The 15582-nt window shown below is 43.1% G+C and overlaps 2 protein-coding genes across 4 annotated transcripts in view; both read right to left on the bottom strand.

Moving 5' to 3' along the window:
• The window catches only part of tiam2a (TIAM Rac1 associated GEF 2a), a 94028-nt gene extending 92590 nt beyond the window's left edge, over window positions 1–1438 (bottom strand). Inside the window, exon 1 of the mRNA XM_084013703.1 lies at window positions 1421–1438. The gene's annotated coding sequence lies outside the window, so the exon portion shown is untranslated. The remainder of the gene's footprint in view (window positions 1–1420) is intronic.
• The window catches only part of scaf8 (SR-related CTD-associated factor 8), a 32254-nt gene continuing 16716 nt past the window's right edge, over window positions 45–15582 (bottom strand). For 2 of the 3 annotated variants that reach the window (XM_084013713.1, XM_084013715.1), the window contains exons 3-20: window positions 10277–10321; window positions 9854–10015; window positions 9192–9348; window positions 8931–9058; window positions 8575–8751; window positions 8408–8487; window positions 6988–7108; window positions 6495–6626; window positions 6297–6406; window positions 5891–6084; window positions 5701–5801; window positions 5420–5533; window positions 5062–5218; window positions 4756–4886; window positions 3937–4078; window positions 3800–3847; window positions 3461–3667; window positions 45–3356 (exon numbers count right to left, since the gene is read on the bottom strand). In XM_084013713.1, coding sequence (XP_083869839.1) covers window positions 1435–3356; window positions 3461–3667; window positions 3800–3847; window positions 3937–4078; window positions 4756–4886; window positions 5062–5218; window positions 5420–5533; window positions 5701–5801; window positions 5891–6084; window positions 6297–6406; window positions 6495–6626; window positions 6988–7108; window positions 8408–8487; window positions 8575–8751; window positions 8931–9058; window positions 9192–9348; window positions 9854–10015; window positions 10277–10321 — 4128 coding nt within the window. In that variant the 3' untranslated portion in view covers window positions 45–1434. The remainder of the gene's footprint in view (window positions 3357–3460; window positions 3668–3799; window positions 3848–3936; window positions 4079–4755; window positions 4887–5061; window positions 5219–5419; window positions 5534–5700; window positions 5802–5890; window positions 6085–6296; window positions 6407–6494; window positions 6627–6987; window positions 7109–8407; window positions 8488–8574; window positions 8752–8930; window positions 9059–9191; window positions 9349–9853; window positions 10016–10276; window positions 10322–15582) is intronic. The other variant, XM_084013714.1, reaches the window with a different exon arrangement.

The raw sequence follows: 15582 nt of genomic DNA, 5'->3' as shown, positions 1-15582 counted from the left end.
ATCCAAGTCTGAGTCAAGATTCATGACAATAAGAGGGGTAAAAATCAGATGCACCTTCATCTTTTATTCAACATCATAACTCCTGTAGTAGACATTTGGTCTGAGAAATAACACTATGGATTACTAGTAGTATGTCTCAACAGAAAAGCACTACAAGGATGAAATGACAAAAGAGAGACAAGAAGGTTAAAACATGGCTACAGGCCTGCATGCACAGAACGATGGGGTATATAGACGTGTTCTCCTCTAGGTGAGTGCTGTACAAACCGCCCAGCTACCATTTAAACGTAGACCAGTCAATTCTGTGCAGGTAGCATTGTGTTCATAGAGCTGTCTGAAACCGAGTTGCACGTACAGTCTGGTGTACATCACGCAGTAGTGTTGAGTAGCATCATGAACGACAAATCCATTCAAAAAAAGGCACAATCCCATCCTCAACAGTCACCTAGCAAAAGCTTAGGGAAACATCCAGGCTGAAGTCATCAGTAACTAAAAACTACAAGTCCCACGGTTGCATCCAACAAAGTGCTCTGTGGATGGATGGTATAGCAGCAACTTGAGTTACGAGAACATCAAATCGACTGAAGTGACAGCACACAATGTGTACAAGTCTGTAAAGCAGTCTTAGTTTCCACTGGTCCTGGGTCAGAAAACAGTCCTAAAGCATGTGATTTTAAACAGACAAAGCATGTTTATTTCAAACTAAAACAAAATGCACCCAACATGAGAACATCCCTCTGTTCATTAACTTTTTCTTCCCCCTGGCAAGTAATTTTGTTTGTATTCACTGCATAATTGGAAACAAATTACAGACATTTATTTTGGGGATACAACATTTTCATGTTTTCATTTAAAAATGTTTTTTTTTTTTTTTTCCAATTATAAGCAGCTGTTCTTGTGTCACTGTATGCAGGCTATTTCTTCTGCGTAGAAACGGAAAGCAGAACACCACAAAAGCATTCACTGAAAACTTTGCAGCAGCATTTTAAAAGAAGAGGAGACAGAAATTGGGCCAGCAACTGCCTTTTTCAAGTATTGTGTGCAACTGTATTCAATCCATTGTCGAACAGCCAGGATGTTTTACTCTCTTCCATAGGAAGGTCAAAGCGCATTTTCCCCATATACAATTGGAACATTTTGGTTGGCAATCCAAGAAAATTTGCCAAGCTTAGAGAAATTAAAACGGTGGGGTGGCATTACAACTTAAGAAAATGAAATAAAAACACAAACAAAACTGTCTATCGATAAATCAGCTAACAAGCTTTCTATTTAAGTACACTGGTATTTGTGAGAGATAAAATCATTTGTTATTGATTATAAGACAATAACTGATGTGAGTCAGTATTCGCCATGTCCCGTGTGGTGGTTTGCTGACATGAGTACAGAGAAGAAGAGACAACTTTACAAAATGATCTTTTACCTACTGAGTGATGATTATGTCCCCTCAGTGTCTGTGACAGTGTCTACCACTGGCTGACTCGCAGCTTCCGTCATGGGTTCACTCTGTTCATTGTCTACGTCCTCAGGAGAGGCAAGCTGCTCCTGCTGCTGCTCTGGTTCACTGTCAGGGAGCACAGAATTGGGAGAGGGTTCTTCAGTGAGCTCAGGAGAGAGCTCAGGAGAGACCTCAAGGTTAGATTCAGCCACGGTGCTATTGTCCATCCCAGGTCCATTGACCCGCTGGGGTTGGGGTGAGCAAGCTCTCTCTTGTGACTCCTCCTCATCCTTCCTTGGGCTTTCTTGTTCATCCAGAGAGTGAGTCTCTTCGGGGGGGCTGGTAGCTTGTGTGAAGGCCACAGGTGAGTCCTGGGATGAGGCCTCAACCAGCGGTGAGGCTTGGCTTGGGGTCTCAGTGTCTGGAGAAGCAGTGGTTTTGGAGGGGGACTGGGCTGGGGACCGAGTTGTGGGCAGGGATGGCGATTCGGTTTGGGGTGATGACTTGGTCTGGGTCAACAGGCTCTCACCTTTATCATCACATGACTGGTCAGGTGAGTGGGCTGAGGCTGGTGACTGTGCCTGAGATGTCTCAGACGGAGTTGGGGTTTCTGACTGGGGCTCAGGCACAGCTGCTTGGCTCTGTGATGAAGGCGGAGACTTAATTTGAACTTGAGGCAGCGGCTGATTCAGACCCAAGAGAGAGGGTTTGGCCTGGGCTTGGGGCAGGAGTGGGGACTGGAATCGTGCCTGAGCCTGGGGGTTCAATTTGAGTGGTGCAAGCATTTTTCCTTGGTTCAGGGTCAGATTGGGATTAAGAGGTGGAGTTGGAAGTAGAGGTGTAGGCAGAGGGAGAAGAGGTGTCCAGCCCCCACGTTCACGCTCACGTTCCCTGTCGTGGTCTCTCTCTTTGTCGCGGTCTCTGTCACGTTCATGTTCTCTGGTGCGATCTCTGCCTCGCTCCCGCTCCCTGTCTCTGTCTCTCTCGCGTTCCCGCTCTCTCTCTCGGCTGTGGCGGCTGCCATTCATCTCCCTCCTGAAGTCGAAATCTCTTTCATCTCTGTCTCTTTGCCTGTCCCATGGGCGTCTTCGCTCATCTAGGTCTTTATGTAGTTCATTGTCAAAAGGCGCTGCAGCACCACCACTACGGTTCCAGGCCTGTGGTCCCCCAACAGCTCCGGAATTGCCTGAAACTCCAGCTGCGCCTCCTGTTGTCCCAGAACGGCCTTCAAAGCGGTTGGGGAAGTTCTGCCCAGGTGTGGGCCTCTCCTCCTGGAAGCCTTTTGGACCGCCTTGGGCCTGTAGGCCTCCTCGCATGCTGTCTCGTTCATCAAAGTCCCCTCTGGTCTGGTTCCAGCGGTTATCAGGAGTGAAGCCTGCAAGAGCCTGCAGACGTCCCACTAGGCTGGTTCTGGCTGGCCCCTGAGTCCCCGGGGTCTGAAGCAAGGGAGGCCTGCCTCCTCCTCCACCTCCTGCTCCGCCACCTCCAAGGGGCTCTCTATGCTCTGGTGGAGGGGTCCTCAGCAGGCCTGTGCTCTGCTTTTCCATCGGAGGAAAGCGGTAGTCCTGGTCTTTGCCCTCATCAGTTCCAGAGGAAGACTCATCTTCTGTCTTGGATACATTTTCATTGGTGAGGTTGGGGCCCCTGTTGAAGGGGTCCAGCTGAGAGAAGGGAGCCCTGGCGCGGGCCTGAGCCTGGAGGGAACTCTCAAGGAGGCCAGCGGCCTGCTGGACAGCCCCCTGCTGCATGAGGAGTGGGAAGCGGACAGCCCCGGGTTGGAGGAGGTTAGGCCGCACATCCAGAGGCAGCAGGCCAGGCATCCTCTGCCCAGTCAGACCAGACTGATGCAGCTGGTGGGTGAGCGAAGCTGTGGGGTGCATGCCAAGGAGACCCATCCCACTGCGGACTGCATTCTGCATGCCTGGAGACAAAACACAATGACAGATATAAATGTTAAAAGCCTCTACAACACCAAAATAATCTCTTTAGTCTCTTTCATGCAGGAACAAGTTAGCATTGCCTCACCTTGCAGTGTTAGCTCTGCAGCAGCATCCATACCATCTGCAGACTGTGAAGTTTTGTCATTGGTGACCTGCTGAGTTTGGAGTCCCACTGGGTTGAAGACACCAGCCATGAACCCGCCTGGCATAGCACTGGTCGGAGGAATCATAGCACTGAAAGGTGATTCCTTGACAGCTTCTTGGCTGGTTACCACCGAAGGCTGCACTAAAGCTATAGGTACAGGAGAAAGGAAAACATGTATTCAAATCTAATAGATTCAAACTACTTCTCTTGAAAGGAATTTACATTTTCAAAACAATATGCACATATAAGTTTTAAGGACAGCATGTCATAAATACTCACAAGTAGCTGCTGAGACCATGGCTGCAGTCTGTGCTGCCTGCAGAAAACCTTAACAGCAGAAAATATGTTTGTGTGAGCTTTTGAATTTTAAAGAGGTCAGATATTTTTTTATACGATACTTTATATGACTAATATACCTGGTGGAGGTTGTGAGGCATTGAAGCTAGCTCTTATGAAGGGTGGTGGTGGCCCATAGCCTGGTGGGGGTATGCCCATGGTGACAGGGAAGGTAGGAGGCACTAAACCTACGGCGCTGGGAACAGCCTGGGCCACTGGGAGCTGGATAAGAGAGATATGAAAGAGTGTCCACACACAAAACATTGATACATTATTAGTTAAATTTACATGGTCCACAAGTTCTTGGCCATGTACTAGTAGCTGCCCAAGCCTATATCAAAGTATTGCTCCCTGGATGTCTAACACATCAAGATAGTCTACTTTTTTTAAATAAGATGCACTGTCGGCATCACACAAAAAAATGTGTGGGGACATAAAAGCTGGGTTAAAATTGGTTACACTGGTCAGCTCTTTTTACAAACAAGCGACATTAACTGAGGTACATGTTACTATCAATTAGCTGTTGTTTTACAATAATGATGCACAGTGCGTTTCTCTTCCTGCTTGTTTTTGGGGGTTGTAAGTCCTAATTTTATTTTCTACATTGGAGCAACCCACAGACAAAAGTGAAACGACGAGGAATCAAAAGGGACAGTTAACAGGAAAGAGAGACACAAGCCGCAAACAGCTGTTATATCCGCCACAAAAAGCCCTTTCTACGCGCCTCCCGCAGGTGAGGAGGGCTCCGATTAATAAACGTAGGCCTAATTTATTTGTCATGATTCAACTGTGAGATTGAAAGTCAAATCAGGCTCCTTTGATCGAATCAGCAAATATCCCTACAGTGAGCCCCATGTGCAGTGTACTGTTCACATTCTAACCACAGATTAAGACATTACCTGTACAGGCATCATGGTGACCTGCTGCTTGTAGGTCTCAGTCTGGGTGTTAGATGCTGCTGTAGTCTCTGCACTTAATGGCTGACTTGTAACTTCCTTAGCTGGCTCAGCATTCTTGGCTGCTTCCCACTCTGCAGAAACAGAAAACAACACCGATCTTAAATTCTTTGTCTGTGGATATCTGTGTTCATCACATGTTTACAAATCTGACTGTGAATCCTAATTATATCCAAACAAGCACTGCTATTAAGTCAACAGACAGTATTTGTTTGAAATATGTTAATACGTAGACGTGTTTCTTTTCACCATCATTAACGGTCTCCTGGTCAATGATTCCTCCCTCAGCAAAGCCATCCAGGTCATCAAGCTTCACCTTCTCCCAAGGTATGTAGGTGACTCCGAGGTCCACATCCCAAAACTGCTTGTACTCCTGCTTTACCCCCTTGTTCAGAGCCCATGCAATCTGGATCACACACACGCAAACATGAGTAGGTCAACAAACAGGATTTTTCAAAGTAAATTCTGGGAGATACAAGGATCCATGTGCCTGGAAAACTACACTGTCTGAGGTATCACCACAGGAGGTCAATGGAAAATTGCATTTTTAGAAACCGCAAGGAGAATGAGACTACAATAAATCAAATTATAAATAGGTAATCTGTACCTTGATGATTTTAGAGCCAATTTTAAAGGAGCCAGTGCTGAGCTTCTGGCGGGCGCGGTATGCATCCTGCCTGTGGACCATACAGATGTAGGCACAGCCTCTGGGAGGGATCATCTGCAAGCGCAGGCAGGCACGCAAAACACACACAGATTACATTACATAGTCCTTGGGAAGGTTAAACAGCAAGATATGACTGTACAGTGGACAATGTCCATGTATTTACATGTGTGATTGATGAGAAATGTGTAAGTAAGAAAAGGACAAAGTGTAAATGTACTTACATTGATAGACTCAATCTGGCCAAACTCTTCAAATAAGTTAGTGAGGTCTTGCTGAGTGGCCTTTTTATCCACTTGGCCCACCCACAGAGTAGTGCTGCACACTAGGTAAGGGTAGAGGGGAAAACAATTATTACTTAGAAAAGCACACAAACAGGTATGAACATATTCTGATACAATAGCTTTCACTAACCACTTAGAGTCTTGGATCGTATGGGAGGCAGGCCTTTCTTCTGTCGCTCCTTTTCTCGTTCTCTGGCACGTCTTTCGCTTGAATAAGACCGTGATGACTTCCTCTTGCGGTCTCTTGAGCGTGAGCGTGACCGCTTGCGATGTTTACGTTTACGAGAGCCAGAGCGGGACCTAGACCTTCTCCTCTTGGGAGACCTACAGAGAGAAAACCCAAAACTTTTGGAAATTCTTTCCAGACTGACATTCATACTTGCTGTATGACCACAGGCCTGCCCTTAAGGCTATCTGTCAGCACTAATTTAAGAAGAGGTTAGAAGATCATAGCTTATTCAGCTAATATAACAAGACAATTCAGCACATTTTGAACATTGTTACGAAATGTGATTTCAGAAATAAGTGAAACTGACCTAGAGCGGGACCTTGAGCGCGTTCTAGAACGCGTGCTGACAATCTTCTTCTCCTCTGTCTCAAAGATCTCCTCCTCCATACCATCTGGGCCCTCATCCAGGTCCATGTCCTATAAAAAGGTAGGCAGAGGTAATTTCACATTTCTCCACCCATAAATACAAGGCAATGTAGAAAACTGGCCCACTGGCCAGGCATACCTGCTGCTGGTTGTCTATGGTGTCATCCAACTTGTTATCCGGCTCAGGAAGCTGTGGCTGGCTGCTGCTCTGCGCTGTCGCAACTGAGTTTTCTTGCCCAAAGATTGAGTCCTGCCCTTCTATGCTCATGGTCTGAAAGGAATAAAAAGAACGGTATACCCATTATATATAATTTATTAACAAGGCATCTAAACGGGCAAATCTAGCCATATCTATCCCCTAAACATGATGAGAACACAACCATTTCATTTTCACATTTTTGAGGAGCTTGTAGGTCTTCATGTATTGTGAGGGACATAGTGTGTTGTTGCAATAAGGTGCTACAGAGGGCTGTTGGTTCCACACAGGTCCCTCACCTGTTTTTGACCAGGAGGAGGACATGGGAGAGATGAAATGGAAACTTTGCTGATATTCAACTGGCTGTGTCACTGCAGTGCGGGCAGTACACTTTGTACACTTTGTATATTTGAAAAATAATGATCTGTGTGAGTACCTTCTGTTGGTGCTGCTGGTGCTCTAAAAGCTGCTTCTGAAACTGTTCCAGGTTCTGCTGTTGTAGTTGCTCAGCCAGCTGGTGGAAGAGAGAACTGTTGATGGGCTCCGACACCATGGGCCTGGAAGTAGTCAGCAACTCAATTAGATCAATGAAGGTGGATGACACAATGAACAGACTCTGGATCACTATTACCGGTAGGGTTGCAAAATTCCGGGAATTTTCAAAAGTGGAAACTTTCCATGGGAATTTATGGGAATTAATGGGAATTTATGGGAATATACGGGAATAAACTGGGAATTTTTAAAATTGATGGTTGGCTCTTCAAAGGGGACTTAAATATAGCTGAGGAAAGTTATTTTGTAGCATAATCTTGACTAAAACAAACAGATGCCATTCAAATACACTTGAATATCCATGCCATTCCTAAACCACATGCACAGAGCACACTGCTTAGTGCATGGCTATTGAGACCACACCCTCTACTGGCACTGTGCATGCCTCCATCACATGTACAGAAGATCGCTAGAAGACTGGACCACACTTTTGAGCCTGAAGCACAAAGACTATTGAAGGCACACATTTGAGCTTCTGGACTAAACAAAGTGAAGTAAGTTTTGATGCTATTATGGGGAAATATATTTATTTTATTAAAGCTCTAGTCTACGATTTGAAAGGTTTGAAAAAAGCACCCCCCCCCCACACACACACACACATGCACCCCTCCCCTCTGTGCTCCTCCGAGCTCGTATCGTTCTCCCCTCGCAGCCTCCCACCTCCCTCTTATTTTACAAAAATAGTTCACTAAAATGTGTTTCTGAAAACATTTTAGGAAAGAAATAAGCTATGCAGTTGCTGAATCTGTCTTTATTTTAGATCGACATCGGTCAGTTTAAAAGATTTTCGCAAGCTTGCGGGCGGCGGCGCTCCGTCTCTCGAAATTCGCTGCTCCGCGACTGCATCGCACGGCTTCTTACATAGACAATGAACGGGAACATTCCATTCCATTTCTGAATGAGAGGAGTTGGGAGTATTGAACCTAACATTCCTGTTTTTGACTTCACCCATGAAACAACTAATTAAAACATGTTCTGTTCTACTTTCAAATAAATCTGTTGAAATATCTGTTGAAAACATTTTGTATGGATGTTTTCTTATGACTTCTGTTCATATTTATGCTTGGATATAATATATTCCCAGTTAGTTCCCCTAAATTCCCATAATTCCCATTATTCCCATGGAGAGTTTCCAAATATGGAATATTTCCAAAATTCCCAAGCTTAAGTTCCCGTGGAAATTTACCGGAAACTTTCCGGAAATTTACCGGGAATTTTCCACCCCTTTGCAACCCTAATTACCGGTAAGTTAGATTTAGTGTGAGAGAAATAATAAGCCTGATCATAAAACATTCTGAACTCACAGTTGAGATGATGAGGAGTCCTTTTTAGATTCTTCACCACGTTCAGAATCATTCCCAAAATCAAAAGGACCCAGAAGCTTCTGCAAGGAACGCACAACATAATCACATTAGGAGACATCAGTTGACGTAAAGAATAATACACTTTCAGTTGCTATCTGCAACATTACCTTATTAAAAGAGGAGACCCTCTGCTCCAGAGGGTTAAGGCTGTTCGCAGTGGCGGCCGCTGTGAGCTGAGCTGTTAGAGCCTGCAACTGCACCACCAGGCCAGCATCCAAGGCCTGCAGCAGGGACGGCTGGGGCTTCTGCTGCTGCATCTGTAGACTCTGTACCAGCTGCTGCAGCTACACCAGGTGATAATACAGTAGAGTATTTGACACATTTAAACATCAGCTGCTTTGCAAGATTTTGAGAGGCTACTCAAGTGAAAAAGCAAAGTATTGTTTTACTGGACATGAAGATTGTTAAGAATAACTTTAAAACAGTTTAATAACTGAGATGCTGAGTGGACATGCCTACTAACCTGTTGTCCCTGGGGACTCTGTAGGATCTGTGCTACAGCAGCCACAGTGTCTGTGTTAGTAATCTGGGAAGCCCAATCAGGCAGACCCTGGACTATGTTAGCTGGGGTAGCCGGAGTAGCTGGGGTGCCTGGACACACAAAGGTTTCATTATCCGCAAAGCGTGTAGTAAGTTTATTTTATAGTGTCAAACAAATTATCTGACCAAATTATCAGAGTGAATGGTTATGCGTTTCAATCTACGTGTGTTCACTTTGACTGACCAGGTGTAGTGTTATTGACTGCAGCAGCGCTGCTGGGCATGACCGGTGTGATGCTGGGAGGGGGAATCCCTGCCGCCATGTCCAACAGAGGCTGGATGATGTCACTCTTGAAGACTGCATTCTTTTGCCACAAGTTCAAGACCCGGACTATCTTACTCTGAAAGCCCCGACAAAGATGACAAAACTGTGACATAACAGTAACATGTGGAAACACTATGACAGATGTAGCCTAAAAAATGCTGATATGATAGAAGAAGGCTGTCAATAATTCCAAGGCCAAAAATTGACCATTTATTGAAAAACAACGGCTTGATCAGAAATGTGATTTTTTTATTTTATTAATACAGCTTCAATTTGTCTTTCAGAGAGTTGCTTCATCATAAAGGTTAAAATGTGTTAGTTTTTTCAATTTCACACTTTTTTCCCAAGACAATATCGGGACAAAAACAAACTGCCCTACACAGATTAAGTAAGAGACTTTACACACTTACTAAATTGCAACAATAAAGTAATCCTGTTGCCAATCCCTGATCTATTTATCAAAGCACAGGTTCCTGTAAAACTGAAGCATATTTCAAGGGGTCTCATATATCTCTCTTGAAACCATCACAAACTACAAAAGCAACAGAGAGGAACACAAAACCTATTATAAACTGTCTGACCTTATCATCTGAAGGGCAGCGGTAGAGTTGCTGGAACGTTGCAATGATATTTTTGCTGAAGCGTGGGGCAAAAACATCCTTTTCCGTGCCAAACTGGTGCCGTGACTGCCTGACAATTGAGTCGACGACGTACAGCCCAGGGACCTTGTATTCTGGTTTGCACTGTCAATACAGAAACAGACAGCTGGTTAATTATAGGATTAAGGATACATAGGATATTTAAACAATCTATGAAGATACTGAATGTTCAACCACACACACACACACAGACACAGACACAGACACAGACACAGACACAGACACACACACACACACACACACACACACACACACACACACACACACACACACACACACACACACACACACACACACACACACACACACACACGTTCCCAAAGATTTATACAAAATATAGCTCACCTTCTGAATGAATTTCTCCACACTCTGGACAACATGCTTGTAGAACTGAAAGAGAAGCAGAAGAATGGAAACATTTTGAGTGACTGCAGTTTTATGAACTTGATGTAAAATTAACTGTAATACAATTTCATCTTCCAAGCTGTTTTTCCTCATTTAGACTTGCAAAGAACACATAATCAATGCTAAAGGTAAATTATCGATTTCAGAATGTAACAGAGAGATGCAAAGAATGACCACTGATTCCGTAAGACTGGGTCAGGACCCACAGGATATATGGTTAGAATCACCAAATAAATCTGCAGAAATTCTTTCAGCCTTTTATTTGACATTTATATCTGAGGACGACTTTGAGCCCAGGAGTGTTTGTATTGTTCTGACAATTGCAACCTAGGAGGGTGTACAGTCTACATTATTTGTTTAAGGAAAACGTGCTTGTTAACTCCCGCTAATGCATATATTTGGTTTAATTTCTTATGTATTTAGTATGCAAACAAATGCACAAAACTAAGTTGTGATTTATCAAACATGTTTTTCTCAGAAATGGATGATTAACCTATTCTGGATAATATTTGTTTATCAATGGTAATAAAAATGGCCAGGAACGTTTGTTATTCAAAACTGTGCTCTTCTCTCTCTCTAAGTCTCTTATTATGAAATGGGTCGTGATTGTTTGTCTTTTTTTAAAGTGGCCAGGATGTTCCAGTAGCCAGTCAAATAAGAAAAGTAATGACCCTTTTCTGATTGTTTTGCCAGTTATTTACCAAACCTTCAGCACCACTTGTGGCTATGTAAGCAAGGTCAAATATTGCAAAGTAATTAAACAAATTTAAATGACCAGAATGTCTGACATAACTGAATGCAATCTTTGATCAATTAAAGCCATTACAGCATAAAAGGCAGCCAGCAAAATGTTAGTAGACAGTATTAACTGACATCTGGCACTTTGGGAGTTCTCCAGATACTGGCTCTGTCTGTTCAAAGCATTAATTGTGTATGACAGTTTGGCTCGGCCTTACATTATAGACCAGCCAAAATAGTAGTTGATGGCAGAGCTGTTACATTGCATAATGGTGACCTAATGTACTAAATTGTTCTTTTTAGGTGTGACAGGAGAAGGAATAAGCAGCACAGGCTGCACCAAGGTCAAATTAATAACAACAAGAATAGCTACTTATTATGAACCCTGTTTTTTTTCGAGTTTTCATCTTTCCTCACAGCCTGGTAGTTGGGAATCTCTGCTTTAATCCAAAACGTTGTGCAGACTCTGCCCTACTGTTGTGCGTTTAAGATCGGTGGAATTTACAACAAATTAATACACAAACTAATGTTCTTTGTCATGTTTGTAAACAATGGCGTATTTACGCAACTATACCAATGATAACAACACATGGTGGTGAGCAGCAGAATCACTTTGTGTCAGACTGAGCCATTGTTTGCCTTGCAACAAGGCCACCTTGACTGCTATGCACAGCTACAATTGGCTATGCCCCGCTGCTAATACTTGACCTTTAAAGCTTTGTCCAAACACATTTCATCTTGCTGAGAAGAAAAAACTGAAAAGCTCTGCTGAGCTCAATCAACTAACTCTGCCCGGTAAGCAAGGTTGCTTTCACACTTTGGTTCATTTCGTCCAGACCAAGGGAAAGAAAATGATACATTGTTGCATTTCAGTTCTGGTGCTAACACAGTCTATATACAAACAAACCATGAGGATTAAACACAAGGGGCCCTAGTTTCATAGACCAGGCGCAGTCAGCTCTCAGCGCACCTGCGCCACGCCGACGGGGTGTGTCCGCCTGGACTTTGCAAGTTTTGTGCACCGCGCAGGCTCGCGCAGGCACACCTCCCGTCTCGCCCACCGGCGCAAGTGGGAAAGAGGGAGGAGAAGAAGGCGTGAGTGGGAGCCGAGGAGGAGACGAGGCGTGGACTGGGATTAACACAGCCGATTCAGATCTTCACCAATCAAATGAGCTCCTCTCCTCTCCTTTAATGCGTTAGGGGAGGTTCAGTGCAAGATCCGTCACTTGACAACCCGATGACAGAAGCAGCGCCGGCGCTCCCACAACGCGCATCACACGATGTGCGTGCGTATCATAATAATAACAATGCCCATATTATAAAAAAACAGGAGAGAGACAGAGGGAGATGTTTTGGTCCGAGAGGCTGAGTTTCCGTTACGCGTGCCATCCGCCTTTGATCTGACGTCAGATGCGACGGGACAATCTATATAGATATAAATTCACGTGTCGATTCAATTAGTTGCATTAAATAGTGTTTGTTGTGATTATGTATTGCATTTAAATGTGCCTGGAACTGTGGAAACCTGCCTGTCAGGTCTCGGTGATGTGTACGCACTGCACGCCGTCAGCCAAACTTCCACTCCGCCAGCTGTGCTTCGCATTGAATGAATGGACTTTATTTGCGCCGAGAGTAGACCAGGTTGGAGCTGGCGGGCTTTCAGTGCAGTCTCGGCGAGGCTTTTTGCCACGAAACTTCCGCTACGCCAAGCTGAATCTGTGACGCCTCCCACTGCTGCGCCGCCACACCCATCTTGGCGCAGGCGATCCACCAAACTGACAAACTGACCGTGCGCAAGGCTGCGCGGGTCGAAACTTGCATTACGCCGGTTCCGCCACCCTGCGCTACGCCACGAAACTAGGGCCCAAGGTTATACAAAACTCACAAGTAACTTGTGATTGGATAGTTTTAACAGTGATTGTCATCCTGCATCAACCGGACTCATGTGGGAGTTAATTAAAGCAACACTTTAATGCTTCTGATCTGTATATTTATGCTCTTTGTTATCACAAAGAAGTCATGGCACAATAACTGATTACAACCATTATCAGTATTATCAGATGGTAAATTGACCACCTGTTATGAAAAATGATTAACAGGAGACAGGACCGTAAAATAAAATAAAAAACCTTTGCACTCTTCCAAATTAAAAGAACAGCAGCCGTTGTTGGTCTGTACCAGTGTTCAATTGACAACTTTCACACCAGCCCAAATGAACTACACTATCTGGCAAAGCGCTCCAGGGTGCGGTTAAAATGGACCAAACGGGTAAGGTGCAAAAGCAACCATATGCCTAGGCCACTATGCCTGCCTGAGCAGAAAGTGACGACTATGCGGTCCAGCCCTTTCTTTCTACATAGCAAGCCTTTCATGGTGGTCATTGAAATTAACCTTTAAGTGTAAGTACATCACTCTTGTGTTCATTTGCAATAATAATCAACAATTAAAAGCAAGTACTCCAATAATGTATGGAGACTTGCAAGAGTCTGTATTTTCTGCAACTCTGTCCTACAAATATTTCAGAATAAAAGCCTTGTGTTAAAAAACTGAAGGGATTCTGTCGACAGAAAAGCTTGTATAAATGCTTTGATTTTGTGTTGAGTGAAAAAAAAAAAGTTGTTTCTTCATGTCTGACATTCTATAGATTGAAACTGTAGTTTTGTGACAAAATACTGTCAAAAGATAATTTCCAGTCTATTTTTGCAGTAAGCTGTGTTGTGGGCTGTGTGGCAGCTCTCACCTTTAAACATGGGTACCAAAATTAAAAAACAAAACAAAGGTTCCGCAATGCACACACGCTGCTCATGCATGGAGTGTGGCCCGGGCATACGGCTTTGAGGGGGGAAATGTGTAGGTTCACAGACCATGCATTGTGATGTACAAAATTACTGAAATACAAGCCTCAATGGTGGGTGAGAAAAGTCTTTGCTGATGATGAATGGTGTGGCAACATTATTTCTAATTCAACACTCAAGTTCTAAAATCAGCCACTAGATGGAGTCAAAGTACAGAGAATGAGAGGCCACAGTTTATGGTTGTTATCACAGGGTTGTATAGAGTAGTATCAATTAAATAAAGCAAACAAACATTTTACAAATCAATCCTCAAAATCAATCAAATATATCATTTCTATAGTAACACATCTACATGTCTGTAGGTGAAAAGCTTTCAACTATGCACACTCAAACTCGCCCTAAGACCTAACATCCTTTTTGGACTGAAGACCACACAAGGGATATCGCCTGTCTTTTTGCTTTTCACAGAGTTGTGCCTCTTTCACCGAACATCTGTAGAATCAAAACACTGATAAAGACTCCAAATTAACCTGCTAGCTACAACCCCCCAGTATCAATAATTGTGATGATAGAAGATGATAAAGTCAAAATGCAGCTTAGATAAATAGACGACTAGGTAAGTAGTATACGCAGCCACGTTTCTGTTAGTATTTACAGGAAGAGCGCATGAGTTGGCTGAAAAACATAAAAGCTTCTATTGGGGTCATTGAATGGAGCTTTGAATGTCTCTCATCACCCTCAAAAAATACACAAAATCTTCAATGTGAATAAACTGAAACAAGTGAATCCGTTTTTACTCTTAAATCGTCATTCTTAAATGAATATAACTTGTCAGTGCATGCCTCCCTTTGTGTGCAACATGAAGGAGAGCAAAGTTTTTGACCACAGTGAAATGAATCAAAAGGCTTAACGCCACTAAATATAGATTGAAGCCAAATAGATTGAAGTTTGATAAACAAAATATATATATTTTTTAATAAATCACTCCAATTTTGGATCTCTTGTCAATGAAATTTGATTTAATGATTTAAAACTGTTCAAACTACAATAAACCTATACAACCATATTTGAATTATACAAATAGCCTAATTTAATACTATTCATTACTGAGAAAACGTGTGAAAGGTTCGCAGCAGTTCTCATAACTACTGGTGCGCTGCTGTAGAATCAATATAAAAAGGGAAGAACTGATTAGTGTAACCTTATTTTTACTTGCAAATTTGCAGAAGTCCCGATTTTAAACAGAACAAAACATGAATAGACAAAAAAAAAAAGCTGTGCAGCATTCAAATGTTGATCAACAATGTGAATATCAATGTTTTCAAAGAAGCTTTAAATGATTAGACATTTAGTTTTTAATACTTTAATTTACCTGGTTATTTATAGTGCATGTAAAAGCATAGAGTCCACAAAGTGGATGAGTAATCAGAAAAGCATTGACTGCTGATGAGGAAATTACTTGTGAAGTTAGGGGAGATTATCTTTTGATAGATGATAGCTGAACTGACTTTATTTGATTAGGGTTCCAAATATAGTAAATTATGTTAGGAAAAGCCTAAACACTCACTGAATAGCACAATTTGTATCTCACGAAATATTACAATGTTTGATGAGATAATAATAATAATGTTATTGTCAATTGGCCATTCAGCAAGAAAATTAATTGAAAGCAATCCAGAAAGCAGCATGGGTAATGATTGCAGTCCTGTGATA

This window comes from Eutrigla gurnardus (genome assembly GCF_963514095.1).
Source record: "Eutrigla gurnardus genome assembly, chromosome: 7".
Taxonomy (NCBI): domain Eukaryota; kingdom Metazoa; phylum Chordata; class Actinopteri; order Perciformes; family Triglidae; genus Eutrigla; species Eutrigla gurnardus.
The sequence above is the reverse complement of the archived record's forward strand: the minus strand, read 5'-3'. Positions and strand labels throughout refer to the sequence as shown.